We start from the raw sequence: 22583 nt of genomic DNA, 5'->3' as shown, positions 1-22583 counted from the left end.
ACGACAATCACGGATAACCAACTCACAATCTCGACAAATACGGTCAAGAGGTGTTCTACCCCCTAGAGGTGTTTCGACAAACAAAGGAGGACTAATAGTTTCCGATTCCAATTCCAAAGTACACACAAATGATGCATCAATGAAAGAATGCGATGCTCCAGAATCAAAGAGTACTTTAGCAAATGAGTTGAACAAAAGAAAAGTACCCCTCACAACAGAAGTTTCCGGAGCCTGAGAAGTGGTAGGTGGGATAGCAGAAGTGATGTTGAAAACTCGCCCCTGGGTACCCTGACCCTGCATAAAACCCCCTCTCTAACCAGAACCCTGAGTAGGCGCGGAAGAACTCGCTCCCTTATCAACCCCGGAACTCTGAGCTGACGTAGTCTGACGAAAGTAAGGCTGCTGCTGCCTCTGAGTACCCCTAAACGGCTGGCCCACATTACGCCCCGTTCCCGGCTGCTGCACAGAACCTGACTCACTGCGCGCTCCCGACCCTTGAGGACAACTCCTTGCGAAATGATCCGTTTTACCACAAATATAACAAGTTTCCCCGAGGCGTGGACACTGAGCACGAACGTGTCCAGGTTGATTACACTTAAAACACACAGGCAAAGGCTTAGACAGAACACCCCGAGCCCCCAAAGAAGAAGGCGGCCTAAAGTTCGACGAACTACCCTGCGGTGTCTGAGATGGTTCCCTTGCCCTTTTCCTCCCTTGGCTTCCAAAGCTCCCCGATGAAGAACTCGTGTTCACGGTTGGTTGTCGTGGTTCCCAAACCCCTCTATTACGTTGCGCCTCTTTCGGTATCTCAATGCTCCTCGCACACTCAACTACCTCGGCGTATTTTGTCTTGCGTTGTACCATTACCATCCTCCTTACGGTGTTGTGCAGTCCTTTCTCAAAGCGTCTACATTTCCTCTCTTCCGTCGCCACCAACTCTGGCGCAAAGCGAGATAAAGATTGGAATTTTTGTGCGTACTCCGACACGGTCATGCTTCCTTGCTCTAACTTTTCGAATTGGTCCCTCAATTGCTCACGGCTAGTTTCTGGAAAATACTGCTCCTCAAATAACGCCTCAAATTCAGCCCATGTCAAATTCTCAACGTCTGGCTCATCTACTTGAGCCGCGGTCCTTGCCGCTCTCCTTGCGTCTTTCCTGCTTTCAAGAACGGATTCCCACCATTCACCGGCCTCCCCAACTAGTTGCACCGCCACGATACCTACCCTAATGTTATCTTCTGTGATATTAAGAGCTCTGAAAAGTTTACGGATTTGGGCTAGCCAATGGTCCGCTACCAAAGGGTCGCTACTAGTCCCATCGAACACTGGAGGGTTTCTACGGCTAAACTCCCGCATCGCCACCATAGCTCGATCCTCGACATTCTCTCTAGGTGCTTGGTTTAGAAGATTTGCAGCTGTAAGTGCTGCGACGAGATCCCTAGCAAACTGATTTTGAGCTTGAGGTACTCCTGCACCTCGACCGATCCCAGCCCCCAAATTCCCACCTGGGTTCTCCCCATGCTGACTAACCTCGTCCTCAAGAGGTACCCCACGGCCACGACCACGGCCTCGACCACCCCGGGTTCCAGCCCCAACTCGTCTGACACGCGTCTTCGGAGGCATCTTACTACATGATATACAAAAGAAACTATTAACCACAACATTAGAACTATGGAGTTGAAGCCCTCAACTTCGCAACACGGGTTAATAGCTCTACACCACTCTACGATAATGAAAAATGCAATGCCACGTAATCACATGAATGTTAGTCACACAAGCATGCACAAGTTATGTTAGAAGGCGCGACATTTTGAACCCATGAGACAAAACGTCTCCCCACGGTCTCTAGGTGTTCTAAACCTATGCTCTGATACCAAGTTGTCACGTCCTCGATTTTAAACATAATTATAAATGATTTACATAATAAAAATACTCACAAATATCCGTACGGTACCCAAAAGATCACTGTGTTCTCATTTCCTTAGTTAAGCTTCCAAATTCACAAAGTTTCCAAAATATTACAATATAGGCTCAACGGCCCCAAATCAACATAAGTATCAAATGTCGAAAGAGGATTAAGGGTTACAATATTCCAAATCAAAAGAATTACAATTTAAGTTACGAATACATCTTTCAAAATAAATTTACAACGATGAATAAGTAACTCCTTCGGTTAGCTTTCAAAAATAATGACCACACTCCAAGCACGCCAAGCAATGCAAGCTAGGGTTCCGGGTTAGCACCTGAAAATAATATAAGGCTTGAGCTACACTAGCCCAGTAGAAAAGTCTACGCAAACTCTATATGCAAATGAGCGAGACGAATGAACAAATGATAAAAGATCACAAGACAACGGAGGAAGCACAACTTTCATGAACAAGTGTTCCAAAATCTCCAAATTTTCTTTTATTCAACCCATAAATCATATCCGTTCAAATCGTGTCTCAACATGTCGTGTCATTTATGTGTCTGAGCCGAAGCTCCTGCCGGGCTAATTTTGGGACCCCGATATCCCCTGCCAAGCACCCACCTTGAAGGTTAGGCCTTGAAAAATTATTATGAGCATAAGCTCCTGCCAGGCTAATTATGGGACCCTGAAATCCCCTGCCAGGCACCCACCCGTCGATGGGCCCTGAATGTTCGCGCGTCATTTGCAAGTTCAAGTGTATCGTTCGTAAAACATTGCGCAATTCGAAGCTCATCCTTAACATTTCAACAAAAGAATTTACATTTTCGGACAAAACCAAGTTGGATGTCTCAATGATCATGGTACCATGCATTTACCCAAGCCATCATCATATATAGTAAACAAATCATTGTAGCCCCTGGAAAGGCATTTAGGCTTGGAAAAGAAAAGTGGAACGGTACAGGAGAAGTTTTGCTTTTCACTGGTGGTCTACCGGTAGGGAACATGGAGCTACCGGTAGGAATTGTAAACAGTGGGTGCAAGTTTCAGCTGGTAAGAGTTCTACCGGTAGAGATAAAAATACTACCGGTAGGTGGGAAAAAATTTAACAATCCTACCGGTAGGGAATAAGTCCTACCGGTACAAATGCAAAACAGAAAGGCCACCATTTTTGCACGAGGAAAAATCTGAGACAGGCTACCGGTAGGAGAAAAGTTCTACCGGTAGGAAGCTAATTTTTCTAGCAACACAACAGCGTTCTACCGGTATAACGGACGGGCCTACCGGTAGGAATCCAGAATTTGACGATTTTTCATCAGATAACAGATTTTGATCCAGACCAAACAACAATCAATATCAGCTCAAACAAAGCATGGAAATACTCAAACAAGACATAAGAGAACCCAAATAACATATAAGGAAAGGTAGAATTCCCTACCTCGAGTATCCAAACCGAAATCAAAAAGATTGTGCAAGCCCTAGCTTCCGGAATTCAAATCAAGCGAAAATACTCCGAACCAAACTTTGCCCAACGGGATACGAACCCGAATATGCAAATTAAAGATGGTTTGGGAGTTGATTGATATGGGTTTTGAGTGATTGGGTGAGTTTTTGGGTGAAAGAGTGAGAGAGACCGAGAGAGGAGAGAGTGAGTCGGGAGAGAGATGAGATTTTGAAAATGGAACAAAAAAAGAAAACTCCCCCTGGTATACACACGTCACACACATGCACAAATCGCACAAAAACCCATGATTTTCCACCTTCTCTCACATTGACCCTCAACTCTAATTTTTATGTCATTTTCACCTCTTTCCCTTTTCTTTTATTAACATTAAAAATAAATAAGAAAATTTAAGGGTCTTTACAAATATTGCTTATGTATATTTACCTATGCACTATCGATGGATGCATGCATATGTTACTTAGGCCTTTACCTAATCTGGTGCAATACTCATTTGGGGGTTTTGCTTAGGTAAAATAGCTAAAAATGTATTTTACCTCTTTTGATATACTTGCTCTTATTTGCATATTAAGGAATTTTGTCAATAATTGAAAATATGGTCAACATTATCTATTCTATTTAGAAAACCCACTAGGTCGCAATTCAATAGTTAAAATTATTTTTTAATATTTTAATCTTTTAATCGTTTATTAAAAATATACTATTTTAATTAGACATTCCTAAATGCTTAATCAAAATATCTATAACTTTTTATTTTAAGACCATGTTATTCGATAAAACATTTATAAAAAATGAGAATGGATTATTGTACATTATTCTTCTGAAATGTTCTACAAGAATGTAAAAAACTCTATTATGTGCGAAACTTGTGTGCAAAGTTCTGAAATATTCTAGAGATGTGAAAATAAAACATATTTTTTGGAGGATTCTAGAAAAAGAACGTGGGCTGTTAGATGAAAATAATCTGAACTATTCATTGAGGAGGTGGATGACTATAAAAAGAAATAATGTGTGCATTTGTAGAAATTATTGTACAAGTATTTTCCCACCTAACATTAATTGAGAGAATTTGCACCTACTTTGAATTTTTAGAAACATACGAAAGTCTATAAATTATTCAGTAGGATTTGCTAGTTCAATTTCAAGTTGATTCATGTTTTGAGAATTGAGTTTGAGAGTGGGAGAGCAAGAGATCAAGTTTGAATCTTACTGATTGTTGAAATAATTCTTCAACTTTCTAAATGCTTCCAAATACCCATCTACCAACCTCGGCTTCAATAGGGCGGCGGAGTCATTGTTGTGTAGCTCTTACCTATACATCTAGGGGCAACGAAATCTTTCAGGGCAACGGGATCTTTCCCAGTCGTTCTTGCCGTCGAAGTTCTTCATGGTATTCCGGTAACTTCTTTGCACCTTCAAACAATTCAAAAAAATCAACTTTCTTGCGGAAAGTTATTTCCCCTGGACATATATCGCACTTTACCACCACCGTGAGGCCACCTCCCATGGGCAAAATTTGGAGGTGGGTTTTCTTCAAAAGAAAAAAAGACTTTTATTACATATTTATTTACTACTAAATAAAATACTAAAAAGTTAAAAGTAATTGTTGAAAGTAAAAAGTAAAAAAAGAAGAAGAAGAAGAAGTAAGGTTAACAACATCTGTTATAAGTTGACGGAATTGGACGGTGGGGGCATAATTGTTAACGAAACAGTAAATTTAGGTGTCTTTTTATCATTAGTTAAAGTTTAGATGCTTTTTTTAAAAGTTATTAAAATTTCAGGAGTTTTTTTGAAAATTTTCCCATCCCTATTTAAAACAAGGGAGAATTTTTCATAAACCCATTATAGCACTTTCCAAACCCCCTTAAGTCCACTAACCTATTAGTAAAGATATAATAACCCTGCTCAGTCTAATATACCCTTACTTTCAAAAAAAAAATTGCCCCGTTTTTTCCTCCATTTCAAAAAGATCCATTTGATCCCATTACAAAACCCACCTCCAGATTTTGCCCAAGGGCGGTGGCCTCACGGTGGTGGTAAAGTGCGATATATGTCTGGGGGAAATAACTTTCTGCAGGAAAGTTGATTTTTTTGAATTGTTTGAAGGTGCAAAGAAGTTAACGGAATACCATGAAGAACTTCGACGCCAAGAACAACTAGGAAGGATCCCGTTTCCCTGAAAGATTTCGTTGCCCCTAGATGTATAGGTAAGAGCTACACAACAGACGACTCCGCCGCCCTATTGAAGCCGAGGTTGGCAGATGGGTATTTGGAAGCATTTAGAAAGTTGAAGAATTATTTCAACTATCAGTAAGATTCAACCTTGCTCTCTTGCCCTCCCACTCTCAAACTCAATTCTCAAAACATAAATCAACTTGAAATTGAACCAGCAAATCCTACTTAATAATTTATAGACTTTCATATGTTTAAAGATTTTTATTACATATTTATTTACTACTAAAATAAAATACTAAAAAGTTAAAAGTAATTGTTGAGAGTAAAAAGTAAAAAAAGAAGAAGAAGAAGAAGAAGTAAGGTTAACAACATCCGTTATAAGTTGACGGAATTGGACGGTGGGGGCATAATTGTTAACGAAACAGTAAATTTAGGTGTCTTTTTATCATTAGTTAAAGTTCCAATGCTTTTTTTAAAAGTTATTAAAATTTCAGGAATTTTTTTGAAAATTTTCCTGTCCCTATTTAAAACAAGAGAGAATTTTTTATAAGCCCACTATAGCACTTTCCAAACCCCCTAAGTCCACTTCTAAATTCTAAAACTCCTTAAGTCCATTAACCTATTAGTAAAGATATAATAACCCCGCTCAGTCTAATATACCCTTGCTTTCAAAAAATTTTTTGCCCCGTTTTTTCCTCCATTTCAAAAAGATCCATTTGATCCCAATACAAAACCCCTCAACCCCCCCCCCCCCCCCCCATTTCAAAACGACAAACGAGACTCTTCGGGAGAAGCCCTAGGCGATTTGCTCCTCCACCTCAAACACTAGATCGTCATTAGCCTTCTTCATCGTCGTCGGCCCTTTTTTGTCTTCAGCCTTCTTCGTCATCAGCGTCAGTCGTGTTCGCTCACCAACGGTACCAACAGTCCCACCTATTCATCAACGTTCGTCTCCATCGCCCTAGTCACCTTTGATTCACTCCCGTTTCAGTCGGACGCCGTCGCCGTGGTGCTAGTCGCCGTTCTTCGCCTTCGTTTCTCCATTGCTATCAGATCCTACATCGCAATCGATACATTAGGTATGTTTCTCTTCGTATAAATGGTTATATGAATGGTTTGGCTAAGTTAATTTAGGACTTTGATTGCGAGTATATATGGTTATATCCTTAAGTTATTTGCCCCTGTGATTAAGAGTTTTGTACACAGACCTTGCTCTGAGCAGTTTATGTTTCTCATCGTATATATGGTTATATAAATGGTTCGGCTAAGTTAGGATTTTGATTGCAAGTAGATATGGTTATATCAAACTCTGATCGGTTAGGTATTGGTTTTGTTAAGATAGGATTTTGATTGTGAGTATATGTGCTTATATCAATCTTTGATCCACTAAGGTATGGTTGAAATAAGTTACGGATTTGATTGCTTGTATTTACGGTTATACAAATGTTGGTTACATTCGAATTTTGTTATAGTTTGCGAATGTAAACTGGCACATGGACGCAAGTTTGGTTAGTTTAGAGTTTTGTTTGTGTAAAATATGAGGACATAGTGGTTATATGTAGTCAACATATTGTTCTGGGCTGTATTCAATTTTGTTTTGTTTGGTTAGTTTAGAGTTTCATGGTTGTGACAGGATGGTTATATACGACTGTTTGGTTTTGGTTATATGTTGTAAATGTATGGTTATATGTGATTCTTTGTTCTTTGTAATAGCATATAGTTATATGGTTATATGTGATTTTCTATGGTTTGTAAACCCCTAAAAAGTGATCATATAACGTTTAGGTTTTCGTTTGACAGCTTAAATCATGAGACATTTATGTTATATGTTTGCATCTAGATAACTCTTTTCGTATATATGTAGAAATGACAAATCAACAAAAGATAGATTAGTGTTCTTTATTTTGTTGGGAGGTACACAAGTCAACAGCTCTCATATAATGTTTTTATTATTTTTTATTTTTTGAGTTTCACAACACATAAACTCACATATAACATTATATGTTCTACTTTATTGAATTGATCCTCGTACCGGCCTCACTGACTTGCTCTGATAACCATTTATGTTTATAACAGAGTTCAGTTCTTCACAGATAACCATATTTTTCAGTTAAAGTGGCATGATATTATTTGAATTGTTATTATTTGTGTAGTTGTTCAAAAGGTAAAGAGTATTAAGTTACCTGTGAAGTCAACTGTGAAGAAGGCGATGGAGACGAAGGGAAGGAAGCTACGAGATCTCTTTTTTGATTTTTTTATTTTTTCGATTGTGAAGAAGGCGATAGCGACAAAGGAAAAGAAGTTACGAGATCTTTTTATTTTTTTTTATTTTTGGAGTTAGAAAGGACAAGATCTCATGTATAATGTTATAAGGTTATGAGACCTCTTTTTTTGTGTATTTATTTATGTGACAAAGTAATACATATAAGGTTATTTGTTTGTTTTTGCATTGTAAACATATAAGATTAACATGCTATAATATCCAATTAATGGTATATGTTCTTTATTTTTTTTAAGTTTCACTACATAGAAATTCACATATAATGTTATATGTTATACTTTATTAAACTGGTCCGCGCAACGGCCTCACTGACTTGCTTTTGATAACGTTATATGTTCAACCGAACCACTAATCAAATATCGATTTCAAATAGTAAAAAAAATGGATTAAATACATCAAGTCATGTATATGTTTTGACTTAACAAATAAACATACAACATTAGGTAATCTAAATTGTAAGCAATGTTAACAAATATGGTTTAATACACATAATATAACATATTAAATACACATATATTGTTATTAGAAGTAAGTCATTGAGGCCGCTGCGCCGACCAATTCAATAAAGTAAAAATATAATGTTATATGGGAGTTTTTGTACAGCGAAACTCCAAAAAAAAAAATAGAACATATACCATTATATGTTAATATATGTACGTTCAGATGTAAACGTGTAATGTTATATGTTCTTGTATTATAATAAAAAAAGATTTCAAAAACTCATATATATCCATATATGTCTCATGACAGAAGCTCATATATAACGTTACAAGGGACAGAAGCTCATATAACGTTATCTATGAAGAACAGGACTCTGTTATAAATATATATGGTTATCATAAACAAATCAATAATGCCGCTGCGCGAACCATTTCAATAAAGTAAAAATATAGCGTTATATGTGATTTCTGTGCTGTGAAACTCCAAAAAAATTGAACAAAACAGATAACGTTATTTTTATAAACATAACATATATGATAATCCAACATATAATGTTATAAGATCAAGATCAAATCAACAAAGCAGTCGCGATCGAGATGAAATCATGCCAACATAGCTAACATATATGATCATTTATCAACTTTTAGACTCAGTTACATACCAATAACATTCACATATAATCTGTTGTCAAAAGTACCACTCAGTCATATGTTTTTTTTGTACATATAACGTTATATATAAAAGTTTGTCCTTCTAAACTCTAAAAAAAAAAGATCTCTCATAACTTTTCGCCCTTCGCCCTCGTCGCCTTCTTCACAGAAGAGCATAAACGGTGTGGAGCGTTGTAGTCGTGGTAGTAGGCGACATCCACTGCCTTGTCGCAAGGCGTCAGCATCGTTGCACAAGGCGTGGCTATGCTAACCGGCGAGGGATCGACGATGGCGTCATGGTGACGGCGAGAGAGGGATGATCGGCAGTGGAAGGAGGGACGATCGGCGGTGGGAGGAAGGATTGGCGCGGGGGGGTATGTGTGTGTGTGTATGAGAGAGAGAGAGAGAGAGAGAGAGAGAGAGAGAGAGAGAGAGAGAGAGAGAAAGAGAGAGAGAGACGGACGAGTATGAGAGAGAGAGAGAGAGAGAATGACTGAAACCCTAACTGAAGGGTATTTTAGTCCTGATCTAATTCCCCTTATAAGTGAATTGGACTTTAAGACCTCACCAAAACCTAATTAGTGGACTAGAGGGGTTATAAAATTTAGAAGTAGACTTAGTGGATTATAAACATACTATAGTGGATCTACCACCAATTTTTTATTAAAACAATTGCCAGTGACATAACTCATCACTCATCAAAACAATTTCCACAATCAACTACACTCAAAAACTCAAGACGATCAGGGTCGATTAGGCAAAGACGACTCTCTCTCTCTCTCTCTCAAGAACAACACGTACGAAGAAGATGAAGAACAACAACAAGAAGAGGAAGACAATTAGAGATTTTGAAGAACAATAAGAAGAGCCATTTGCGTTAAATGAAGGAGAAGGAGTAACAGACCGCTTATCTGTTTGGGATCCCCAAATCAAGAAGAAACGACACTTAGGTATGAAGTATTTCAATTCATTATGTAACAACGAAAGAAAAAGAGTGAATTCTGAATTCATTTTTCAATTGGAAAAGGACGCGAAAAATAGAAAGGATAAATCTTGACAAATCTCGAGAAGAGGTTGTTCTTCTGATGCAGTACAGTCCTACTCAATAGTGAACTCACATGCAATATCTCAACCTCTGTCCAATGATTTCAAGTTCCAACTACGAAAAAAATAGCAAGCATATTCATTAATCTAGTTAACTTTATTGAGCAAATAAAGAAAAAATATTTACTAATCCTTAACTTTCGCATGCCAAAAATCAAACTCACATTTTGAGCACAACTAAATCGAATTACTCTTTCTCTCCTGAGTCACCAACCCAACAACTATTCCGAAAGGAGGCTATGGTATTGGGGTTAAGGATTCCAGAGGCTTTTTTGCAGCTACGTCTATGGGAGTTTTGCAGTGGTGTGCTAATTCATCTGTTGCTGAAGCTCTAGCAATTCGACAAGGTGTTCTGCTGGGCTTACAACTCGGTTTGGGATCTGTTCTATTGGAAAGTGATGCTCAACTATTAGTGAAGGTGCTTAATGGCCAAGTTGCGACCAATCAAGAGGTAGAAGATATCTTTCATGACATTCAAGTTTTGAGTAGAAATTTTCAATGTTGCAGCTTTTCTTTTGTTCGTAGGATTGGTAATAATGTTGCTCATATGTTGGCAGGCAAGGGTTAGGGTGGTTCGGGGTATAGTCTATGGATGGAAGCCCCACCGTTGAGGTTACTTGGTCCCCTTTCTAGGAACGGGTCTCCCGATTGGTATATTGTTTTGACTTATTAATGACATCTGTTATCATTGTGCCAAAAAAAAAAAAAAAAATAGGATCCATCTAATCATGTAAGCAAATTTAGGAAAATACATCAATCTACAACAACCAATAAAAACAAAATTTTAGGATAAAGTACGGTCACAACCTAAGCCAAGTAAACCACTGCATAATGATTTGCTTTCTCCAACCACACTAACCTCAGCCAAAACATTGCATTTTGAAATAAGGTTCACATAATGAAATCTAATTTGATATGCCAAAACTAAAACAGTTGGTTGACCCTTTGCCACAATCCCTTTTATTTTTGGCTCATCATACAGTGCCACGAAATTAGTTAATCACAAATCTCAAAACCAAAAAAAGTTAGAAGGAAGATGTATACAAAAAATAGAGTTGAAACTAATACCATTACAGTAGCTCATATGTTTGGGCACGGATATCAATTTCCTTCCTTGAAGATCTTCTCATAGCAAATAGACATTTAATTTTCAACATAGGATTTTAATCAGCAAAACGAAGGATTTTCAACCACGGGTTTTATTTTGGCATCTTAAAATGAAGACCAAAGCTAAGCCCAAGACCTCATCTGATCAGAGCAAATTGTAGTCTCTCCCTATCAATTTTACAAAAATGATACTCACAAATCAATTCAAACACAACAACTTACACAACTTCTTACATACGTGTGAGCTATACACACACTACTATGTGTGGACCCTACATATATGTAAGAGGTTGTGTGAATTGTGTTTGGATTGTTGTGTGAGTGACTCTAACTTTTCCTACAGTTTCGCTTAGTTCAACACCACCCAAAAAAAAAACCAAAAAACCAAAAAGATATAATACACAAAGAAGATGAGTGAAAATAGCAAAATGAAGCAAATTTACTACTTCTTTTTTATAACCGAGGAACATCCCTACGGTCAAGCTACAATTAGACCCAACTGCACAATCCAATTAAACCTCAGGGGAAACTAGTTCGGCCACACCGGTCACGGTCCTCCACTTACTATCAAGGTACTCACCTGGTGGAAAATCGAATTCCTAACCAAATAGAGTACTCTCAAAGTCAGTCATTTGCCCCACTCGGACAACCCATGGGTGTGTAAGCAAAACACAATACCCAACGTCCCCGTCGTCCCGGTTGAGTTCCCTACTCAAACCACAAAGACATTGCCTACTCCAATCAAAAATGAAAAAAAATGTCATAATGACAGCCTATTCTATTTGTTTTTTTCAATTATTCTGTCGTAGCAAAATTAACAAACCACAACACATTACCAAAACACTAAAAAATTAACTTATCATGGTGCTTCTCAAGAGCTACATACTTTTAAAAACAGCCACATACTTTTCCAGTAAAGATGTAGCATTAAAGCATTAATTGGGCCTTATAAAACTTGCGAAAAAGCACACCATATTAGAACTAAAACCAAAGCCATTTTCGGCCTCTTTATTCGAACTTGCTATAAGTGAAACGCGTCGTAAAAACACTCAGATAGAAAGCCATCTATCGGCCACCAGCGATACGTACCTATTTGTGAAGATTGATATAAAGCGACAAAAACAAACCCCTCGATCAAAGCATAACCAAAACAAATCGAACAAAATCAAAGAAGACAGAACATAAATAAATCAAATGTAATCAATACATACTTGTAGCTTACCAAAAAAAAAAAAATCAATACATACTTATACTGTATATATATTGATAAACACTATTGCATTCTACTATGCTCCTTCCTAAAATTCTGCTTGCGAATTTTCCAAAGTAGTTCAAAATTCAAATACAAGAATTAAAAATGGAAATACGATGCGTTAATTTTTTTGATCTGTACTACGTTAATTAATAGGAGATTATTTTGCATACTAAAATAAGAAATTTCAAGAATCTGAGTAATTTTTTTTTTTTTTTGTCACAGTGATAACTGTTGTTATTTATACATCAGGAACGATACACCAAACGGGAGACCCGTCCCTCGAAAGGGGACCAAGTAACCACAACGGTTGGGATTCAGTCCAAAGACTATACCCCAAACCACTCAAACCCTTACTTGCCAACACATGAGCAACCGAATTACCAGTCCTACGAACGAAAGAAAAGCCGCAGCACTGGAAATTTTTGCTTAAGGCTTGAATATCATGAATGATCATTTCCACCTCTTGATTGGTTGTAACCTGGCCATTGAGCATCTTCACCAGCAATTGAGCATCACGTTCCACGAAAATAGACCCCAAACCAAGTTGGAAGCCAAGATGAACACCTTGTCGAATTGCCAAAGCTTCAGCAATTGATGAACTTGCACACCACTGTGAAAAACCCATAGAAGCAGCAACAAAAAGACCTCTATAATCTCTAACCACAATACCATAGCCTCCTTTCCCCATGTCTTCCTTCCATGAACCGTCCACCTTAATCTTAAAGATCCCATCTGAAGGCCTAATCCACGAATTTGCAGCACCCTCCCCAGATGAAACAATATTTAGAGGGTTCAAAGAGTTTGCAGACAAAAACTCTTGCAAATATTCCATTGCCCACTTGCACACCACCCCAGGAAGAGCTAGCTTATGGTCAAACAGAGCCCCATTTCGACACTTCCAAATATACCACATAAGGACCACAGCAACCGACATACGCCATTCCTTATTGCTTTAATCCTACCACCACAGTTCCATAGAGCCCCAAAAAGAAGCAATTTGTACTGCCCCCAAACTTACGTGCATAGGCGACAAACGCCACGTTTGAACAGCTAAAGGGCAATTACAAAGAATATGGACAACAGATTCTTGGTTAGAACCACAACCCGGACAGCTGGGATCGTCGATAACCCTCCTCCGCAATTTTTTCTCTACTGCATCAAAACATGATTCTTGTTGAAAACTTCCAAAATGAGCAATATATTTCCATTTCTCAAATATAATTTATGCTCTCGTTAATAACTTCTCAAAAGAAATATTTATCTGTTAAAATAATTTTTTACTTTCTCATATGGTTTATTGTTTTATCATACGTGAATTGTTTTTAATTAAAATTTCTAATGCATTTGTCTAATTCTCAAAAAAAAAAAACTATTTGAGAATCACTAGTTTTCTCATTCTCCAATTTTCCATTTGACAAATTACTACGAAGAGAGACCATTAAATCCGCGTACACACACAACTGAATAATAGGAAATCAAATCTGTTGAAAACACCTAAGAGGAAAGTTTTTGGAAATCAATTTGGGTTTAAATTTGAATTCAAAGAGTCAATTAAAGGCAGAAGTTTCCTCTTATATCTTTCCTTTGCTGTTTGGAAGCTAAACAAATTGAATAGTTATGGTAACAACATATATATAACACGAAAAAATGATATTGAAGAATGAAGGGTGGAAATTTAAGAGATTTAAAAATAGTACCTTTATTATATAGATGAGTTTTAGATGGAAAAACAAACAAACAAACAAATGAAGAAGTGTGAGTTTGTTTGATGTGAAATTATTCAATAGTTCCGGAAGTACTGCCACGTAGTACATCGAATCACTTTACAATCATACATTTTTGTGGGATCCATCACTGAGTGTATGAATTCCACAAAAATGTGTAATTATAAAATTGTCCAAAGTATTACATAGAGATACTACCGGACTATTAAAAAATTACTCTCGGTTGATCTAAGAATTTGATGGAATTGTAAAAAAATGATCTTAGACCACACATTTTTAACCAAAACAAAAATTTCTTGGGAAAATGGAACGGTGCCAACTATTTGCAACCACAAATTTCCTAGCCTGTTTATAATATGGTAAACATTTCAGTTGCATATGAAAAATAGGCTACGTTCAGGAAATTTGTGGTTGCAAATAATGAGAGCTGCTACACACACAGCAGTCTGTGCACAGATTGTGCACAAATTTTTTTATGGGGCCCACCATGGATCCCACACAAATCATCGGAGCCGTTCATTAAATGTAAAACAGTTTTTCAAAGGTCCCTGTAAAAAATAGGCTCAATCCAATACCTATAGGTGCTTCATCCAACCATCTAACTTTTCATTCAGATTTCCGGTTAATGAAAAGTTATGTGGTTGGATCGAGCATTTATAAGTATTAGATTGAGCTTATTTTTTATGGGGTCCCTTGAAAAAGTGTTTTACATTTAATGAACGGCTCGGATGATTCGTGTGGGACCCGTGGTGGGCCCCACAATAAAATCTGTGTACAATCTGTGCACAAAGTGTATGTGTGTAGACTTTCTGGCAAATAATCCTGCCCAATGAAACCAGAAATGCTACATACACAGCAAAAGTGCACAGATTTTGTGCATAGATTTTTTGTGGGGCCCATTACGGGTCCCACACAAATAATCCGAGCCGTTCATTAAATGTAAAATATTTTTTCAAGGGCCTCCACGAAAAATCAGCTCAATCCGATACCTATAAGTGCTTGATTCAATCATCTAACTTTTCATTATCCTGAAATTCGAATGAAAAGTTAAATGATTGAATTGAGCACCTATAAGTATTGGATTGAGCTGATTTTTTGCAGGGGCTCTTGAAAAAGAGAGCTTTGGCCAGAAGGACATACTATAGGATTTAATGATGTAATTAGGACATCAAAAAATTTCAACCAGGCTCCAGGACATTTTCCCCCGCCTTCCAATAATACCCCCATTCTAAAACAAATGCGGAGAGGGCAAATCCCAAAACCGTTCCGTCAAACCCCCAAATGTCACTTCTCTCTCGTGATCGCCTACAACCTCCGACGATTGAGAACTCTGTGATTTTCTTCACGCCATCTCTAGCAACAACCTCTGGCAATCGACGCCGGTAATTTTCCAGCGCCATGTCCGTGGGTGTAGCAGGCGTGGAGTAGAAACTCGCCCGGAAAGTATGGTGATCGGCGGTGGTGGCTCTTAGCAATTGCCGAGTTAAGTTGATCCATTAGTTGACTGAATTTTTTTTTTGGGTGGCACGGGCGCCGAGGGGATGCTAGGCGCCGGAGATGGGGACTCGGAGGGGCTCGTGGCAGGGGCGGGTATGGGGTGTGGATCGGAGATGGGAATGAATTTGCAACCACCGGCGCCAACGAAAGTGTGGTGGTGGGTTTTGGGATATAGAATATGACTAGAATCAGTGGTACTTTACAGCTTTCATTTGTTTTACTTGAATTCAATGTTCTTCCTTTATTTTTGTCACCAGAGATGGCATTTTGCTCGGGAAGAAAATGTGATAGTGGTGGGACACAATTACCATTTACCAATGTACTTGACAGAGGTGAGTTTGAGTATAGAGATGGGGAAGATGGGTCAGTGATGACTCACTACATTTCTACAAAAACCTACTCACATAGAGATGGGAAAAGAGATGATTATTTGTTCTCGGTAGTTGACTCTCTCTCCTCATTTGAGTTTCCTTTCCAAGGTCTACTTTGGGAGAAAAATATCTCCAGTAACTCTTTTTTTTCTCTTACATTTGTTGTGTTCCAAAAAGATAATGGAAATTGTCATATCTATAAATCAAATATGTGTACCTTTCTAATAAGAAAAATGCAAAAGAAAAAAAAGGTAAGACAAATTAAACAAATAATATTAAATGCGCTACTTTGTCATCGTAATAACACAAAGATACACACACCATTATATGTGTGATACCCAAAGCACACTGATATTCTTATATGTATTTATCAATCATCTATATCTTCTAAAAAAATGCTAGATGATGTTAACTCTGTCAATTTATTCTTTTATTTTTCTAAAATAAGGTAACAGATAAAGTTATTTGTGTAAATATTGTCTTTGCATCTTCCAAAAAAGGAACAAATAACATTAGCTATGCAAATCGATCTATTTTTTTCTCTAACACAAGGCAATAGATAACGTTATTTGTATAAATATATTCTTTGGATCATCCAAAAAAAGAACAAATAATGTTAGCTGTGCAAATTTATTTTTTTTCCTCTTTAAAATAAGGCAACAGATAACGTTATTAGTGTAAATATATTCTTTGGATCTTCCAAAAAAAAAAAGAACAATTTTTTTCTCTTTAAAATAAGGCAACAAATAACATTATTTGTGTAAATATATTCTTTGAATCTTCCAAAAAAAAAGAACAAATAACATTAGCTGTGCAAATCTATTTTTTCCTTTAAAATAAGGCAGCAGATAACGTTATTTGTGTAAATATATTCTTTGGATATTCCAAAAAAAGAACAAATAGCGTTAGTTGTGCAGTCTATTTTTTTTTCTCTTTAAAATAAGGCAACAAATAACGTTATTTGTGTAAATATATTCTTTGGATCTTCCAAAAAAAGAACAAATAGTGTTAACTGTGCAAATCTATTTTTTTTCTCTTTAAAATAAGGCAACAGATAACGTTATTTGTATAAATATATTCTTTGGCTCTTCCAAAAAAATAACAAATAATGTTAGCTGTGCAAATCTATTTTTTTCTCTCTTTAAAATAAGGCAACAGATAACGTTATTTGTGTAAATATATTCTTTGGATCTTCAAAAAAAGAACAAATATCGTTAGCTGTGCAAATCTATTTTCTTCACCAAATTCGCAAAACACATAAATCTTCACCAAATTCACAAAACACATAAATTCTACCCATGAACTGATCATGCACACACCACATTGTTCAGTGCACGCCCCTCGTATAATTGACACGTTTTTCTCCATGCAACTACCATTTTTTATTTTCCTTCTCTTTAATATAAGCACTCAAAACTAGTTTGATCATCTTATATTTAGTTCCTAATTAACCCTGAAAAAAATAGTTAACAAAAAATATCAAGTACTTCCATTTTAATTATTAAATATTACAATTTTCTTGCAGCAAATATGGTTATCTTTTTAAATTCATACTCTGTATTATATCAAAAACAAAATAGATAATGTTATTTTTGCAAAATCTGTACTCTTTATAATCGCAATAAAATTAATAGATGTGATTATTTGTCTAAATCTGTACTATGTATTTTATCAGAAAAATTAACACATAATGTTATCTTTGTGAATTAAATACTCTATATAATCGCAACGAAATATAGTTTTCTATTATAATCTATATTCTGTATTATTCCCAAAAGACTAACATATATGGTTATTTACTCGAAATCTATAATCTATAAAATGAATAAAACCTAGAAATATTGATATGATTATTTGTCCAAATCAGCATCAATGTTTCATTTTTTTGACTTTAGCCAATTTTTGTTGTAAAAAAAATTGAGAGGTGATTTTCAAATCACTGAAATGTGGTCGTAGTCATCTACCCAATTTTGATAATTTTTTTTTTTGGCTTTATGCTGAATCAAAAGAAGAACACTACACATGTTTATGAAAAACTTTGAATACCTGCATGACTATCCACTGAAAGACCAAACATTAAAAAATTATTATGCAAACAAATTAAGTTCGTCACAACTCTGAGATTTTCTCATAAATTGCTGCTCATGTGATTCAAGAAACATCACTGATCTCTGGCGATCTCCTTCTCTCTCTTTCCACCGGTTACCTCCCTCTCAGCTCCATCTTGGTCTCTCTCTTTCAAGGCTAACAGAAAAAAAGAAAGGCAAAATGGAAAATGGAAACCAGCGTATGGCAGCCATGGCCGCCGGGTTCCAACGCCGCCGCCACTTCATCTCACTTCAACTCTCCTCCCTTCCCTCTTCTTCCTTCTCTCTCCTTCCCTCTTTTCCATCCCTACTCCTCTCCTCTTCTCCTTCTTCCCCGGCCGAACCGTTGCCACCGCCGTCGCGGCACAACTATGTGCAACTGCTGCTGCCGTGGGCTACTGCTCTCTCTCTCTCTCTCTCTCTCTCTCTCTCTCTCTCTCTCTCTCCTGTGTACTGGCAGGTGGGGTCTGGGTATGGTGCCGGCGGTGGTGCTGTGGCTACCATTTTCGTCGGGGACAGCGAGACACGAGAGGGCCACACGGCGATATAGAAAGACGGGAAAAAACAACCGTCAATCATTCCCGGGGTATTTTTGTCCATTAAAGGACCTTCGGCACTATAATTGTTAAATCAATGGACTCTACACCCCATACAAACTTTGCGTGGGCTAGTTGGCCCAATAGACTCCTATTAAGGAGTTTAGACCAATTTTCTGCTTGAAAAAATGTTTTACATTTAATGAACGGCTCGGATTATTTGTGTGAGACCCATAGTGGGCCTCACAAAAAATCTGTGCACAAAATCTGTGCACTTTTGCTGTGTATGTAGCATTACTCCAATGAAACTAACGGCACAGATGTAGAACGACGTCGCATTCTCCTAGGTCTCAGAACTTCTGAAACTGGTTTACTTCTCCCCAAGAAATCCTGCGTAGAGACTAGAGAGAGAAGAGAGAGAATCTTGTCTGTAATGGCGGAGAAGCCCCAGCCGGTGCAAGTACTCTACTGCGGCGTATGCGGACTACCAGCAGAGTACTGCGAATTCGGCCCCGACTTCGAGAAATGCAAGCCCTGGCTCATCCACAACGCCCCCGACGTCTACCCCGATCTTCTCAAAGGTCCCACGATCAAAAACCCTAATCTTTTAATCCCTAATAGCTTCCTATGCGTTGAAAGATTTCGTTTTTTTTAATGTTTGTTTCTGTGAGTGTTTCAGAGGCAAATGCAAAGGACGCTGATAAAGTCTCCGATCAACTCCAGTCCACTTCAATCTCTGCCGGAGGTATTGCGTTTCTTGATTCCTATATTAGTTTGATTTTTTATTTATTTATATGCAAAAGTATTTCACTTTATGTTTTTCTAGGGTTTCTCATTAGACTGTTTTGGTGGAATGGATGGAAGAATTGAGACTTGAGAGAAGAAAACAGTAGTTAAAATTCAGACTTTCTTTTTGATGCTGCGATCACATAAAAAACACAAACTTTGAGTCTCAATAGCTAAATACATGGCAAACAATGGCCTGACAAATAGTCTGGTCTGATTCCAGGTGCCCATTCAATTTAGGTTTCAGGTGCCCATTCAATTTAGGTGCCAAACAGAACCCATTATTGATTTGAGATATTGATAAGGTGAATATTGAATACCCAGTCTATTGAATGTTAGGCACAATGAGTCTAAGGTCCTCAAAAGAATATATTCTTGTCCTATGAACTTTCGTTACTCTACGGTGTATAAAGTTTCATATTTGATTTTTAGGCAAAAGTTCATGTTTCTTTCTGCTTCGTCTCCTTTAGGATTTCTTTTGGATTTTGGCCACTGTTCGCCTGCTCAAACTAAAATCATATTTTACCAACTCTCCTCTTTTGGCTGCAGGTGGTTCTTCAACTTCTAAACCAGAAGAAGTGAAACGCCTTCCTGGTGGGAAGATAAAAAAGAAAGTAAGAGTTCTGCTTGTCTTTCCTTCTGGATGCCATATGTTGCCTCTTTAGGATTGGTAGACCTTCTACTGATGATTTTTAAGTTTTCACACTAGAACTAGATTAGTGTGCACTATTTGGTTGATTTGTCTGCTTGATGCTAAAACCTAGATCCTTGATTTATTGGCACAGTGTTAGCCCATATGCTATATGGGGTGCCTTTTCTTCTTTCAAGGAAAAATGTAAGCTAATCCATTAATTTTATGTGGCATTGCGTAAACCGTTCCTCAGAATAGTTTGGTCTGAAAGTGAGGATGCATAACATTTAATAACTTCTATAAGCAGGAGTTCTTAAGCATAGTTGGATTATTACCTTCTACACCTATTGTTATTCTTTGGTTGTTTAGAAGTATATACCAAGCCACAACAGGTTAATGGTATTACTGGGGGACTTTTTTAACGGTTTCAACTTGAGTGAGTAGCCTATGCAAGGGGTTAAAGACAGCTGTTTTGAAATTGATGGACTTGATGAATAACAATGAGCTTTTTTTCTACTGTTATTATTATTATTTTTTTCTGGTATTTGATATAGGAGGTTGGCTTCTCTAACTCTTGGTGGAGTATGAGTTCATTTCTTTTCTATTTTGCTCTCAATGTGTCCCTTTCTCTACACTTCCGTATTTCTATATCTTGTATTTAAGACATTCGTGATGTCAATCTGAGTTGGCCAGTTATTTGATCAGAGGAGTGATGTTATCTTAACTAGTCATAGCCACATGTATGACAGTTCTTTGCTACAACTGCTTCATGGTCCCTTCCCAAAGGGTTTACATTTTTTGTTTGTGAACCTTCCATATGCCCAGGATAAGTATCTGGGTAGGATTAATTGTGTAGAGGGGTGCCAGAGTTTTTTTCATTTCTTAATGCAGCTTAATTCACATAGATTTCATTGTGTAGGATAAACAAGAAGTTATCATCGAAAAGGTGGTACGTAACAAGCGTAAATGCATCACTACTGTGAAAGGATTGGAGCTTTTTGGTGAGCATTATTCTGCATTAACTATTGTGCTGTTCAAATTTGGGTCATGGTACTTTTTTTCTTCCCTAGTATGAACTCAAGTTGTGGATTAAATGGTAGGTGTTAAACTTAGTGATGCTTCAAAGAAGCTTGGGAAGAAGTTTGCTACCGGAGCCTCTGTTGTTAAGGTGTTTTCCAATTGCAATCTCTTCTATGCTGAATAAGTAGATATGTCTATATCTTACATATTTTTGAATGATGGTACTAGGGACCAACTGAAAAAGAGCAGATTGATGTTCAAGGAGACATATCCTATGACATTGTGGAGTTCATTACTGATACCTGGTCTGATGTAAGTTATCCTTCACATCTTTTTCTTAGAAAAAAAGAGGTATGGAGAATCTTTAGTTTGCCACATGGCCCACGTCCTAAGGGGATAAACCCACTGTGGAGAATCTTTACTCTGATATGTTAAAAATCAGATTCCCTTACCCAATTATGCAAAAGCAAGAATGGTAGAAGGCAGATAAGCAAAAGCATTGCGCTGTGATAAAATTACCCAGCATCTATGTTGCTAGTCCCCCCCTCTAAGAAGCACGGACACGTCTAACACTCTGAACTCCTAAAACCTTACTCCCAGAGAGTATTAACTATCCAGATTGTTTAACTTTCAGTGACAAACAAATCTTACTACCTAGGTTGTCGGTACATGTTCGACAATAAAGGCATTGATGCCAAAATGCACAAGGTGAGTAACCTTTAGATAGAAGGGTTAAAGCATGGCTGACTTAGAACCATAATTGATTTTCTACAAGTTTCCAAACTTAATTTCATTTCAGGTGAGACCAAACTTAAAATGTAGGGAAAGATAAACTATGAAGTGAATACTATCAAAGAAGCAGATACAGAAAGTATCAACATACTTCATACTTTGATACAAGTTTATCCGTCTCATAGAGGGCCAATCCCAAGAGCTGGTTCAACAGACCACGTCTGCTAGAAAGGGAAGATCATTTAGACTTGCAGAATTAGACATGCATTATATTTTGCATTGTTGCTTGCCTATAGATATACTTTGTTTGCATGCTGGCCAGCTCAAGCTTTCAAGTATATCGAGCAATGAGCATTCTTTTCTTCGGGCTAAACTGTGTAGACTCTGGATGACTTTTGCTTGTGACTGGTGTTTGGGTGTGCATATCTTGTACATTCTCGAGTGACATATCTACATTCTCGAGTGACTTTTTTGCTTTCTTTTTCTCAGGTGCCAGAAGCTGCAATTTTCTTTATTGAAGATGGCAAAAAAGTTCCAGCTGTCTAACCATAGCTTGGACATTTTTCTATAAATGTATACTATTCTCGGCGCTTGGTACTCAAATTACTATAGTTTGTAGTTGGTGGATGGTAATCTTGGGTCATCCCATAGTGGCAACCCATGGTGTTTTTTTGGCGTGCATGTTTTTTTTATATGCTTATAAAGCCCCTCTTTATTTCCCTTTTCTTTCACTTTGTTTCTTGAGAAACAGTCTTTCTGAGTTCCATATGTCACAGTAGCGAGCCACAAGTATGCAATTAATTTAAATTTGTGAAGTA

General features: G+C 37.4%; 3 protein-coding genes across 3 annotated transcripts; 1 reads left to right on the top strand and 2 right to left on the bottom strand.

Annotated features, from left to right (window-relative positions):
* Window positions 1–312: 312 nt before the first annotated feature.
* On the bottom strand, window positions 313–1623 carry LOC131326850 (uncharacterized). The gene is made up of 3 exons (XM_058359739.1): window positions 1554–1623; window positions 1038–1469; window positions 313–938 (listed from the first exon to the last, which is right to left on the bottom strand). The coding sequence occupies exons 1-3, from the start codon at window positions 1621–1623 to the stop codon at window positions 313–315; spliced, it is 1128 nt and encodes a 375-aa protein (XP_058215722.1).
* Window positions 1624–10772: 9149 nt separating this feature from the next.
* LOC131326849 (uncharacterized) lies at window positions 10773–15505 on the bottom strand. Its single transcript, XM_058359738.1, has 4 exons — window positions 15289–15505; window positions 13400–13533; window positions 12736–13276; window positions 10773–10777 (listed from the first exon to the last, which is right to left on the bottom strand). The coding sequence occupies exons 1-4, from the start codon at window positions 15503–15505 to the stop codon at window positions 10773–10775; spliced, it is 897 nt and encodes a 298-aa protein (XP_058215721.1).
* Window positions 15506–18916: 3411 nt separating this feature from the next.
* On the top strand, window positions 18917–22496 carry LOC131325427 (translation machinery-associated protein 22). The gene is made up of 7 exons (XM_058357688.1): window positions 18917–19177; window positions 19276–19341; window positions 19932–19996; window positions 20933–21014; window positions 21114–21181; window positions 21262–21345; window positions 22255–22496. The coding sequence occupies exons 1-7, from the start codon at window positions 19030–19032 to the stop codon at window positions 22309–22311; spliced, it is 570 nt and encodes a 189-aa protein (XP_058213671.1). The 5' UTR covers window positions 18917–19029; the 3' UTR covers window positions 22312–22496.
* The last annotated feature ends 87 nt before the right edge of the window (window positions 22497–22583 follow it).

Source organism: Rhododendron vialii, chromosome 5a (genome assembly GCF_030253575.1).
Source record: "Rhododendron vialii isolate Sample 1 chromosome 5a, ASM3025357v1".
Taxonomy (NCBI): domain Eukaryota; kingdom Viridiplantae; phylum Streptophyta; class Magnoliopsida; order Ericales; family Ericaceae; genus Rhododendron; species Rhododendron vialii.
This window is presented reverse-complemented; position numbering and strand designations above follow the sequence as displayed.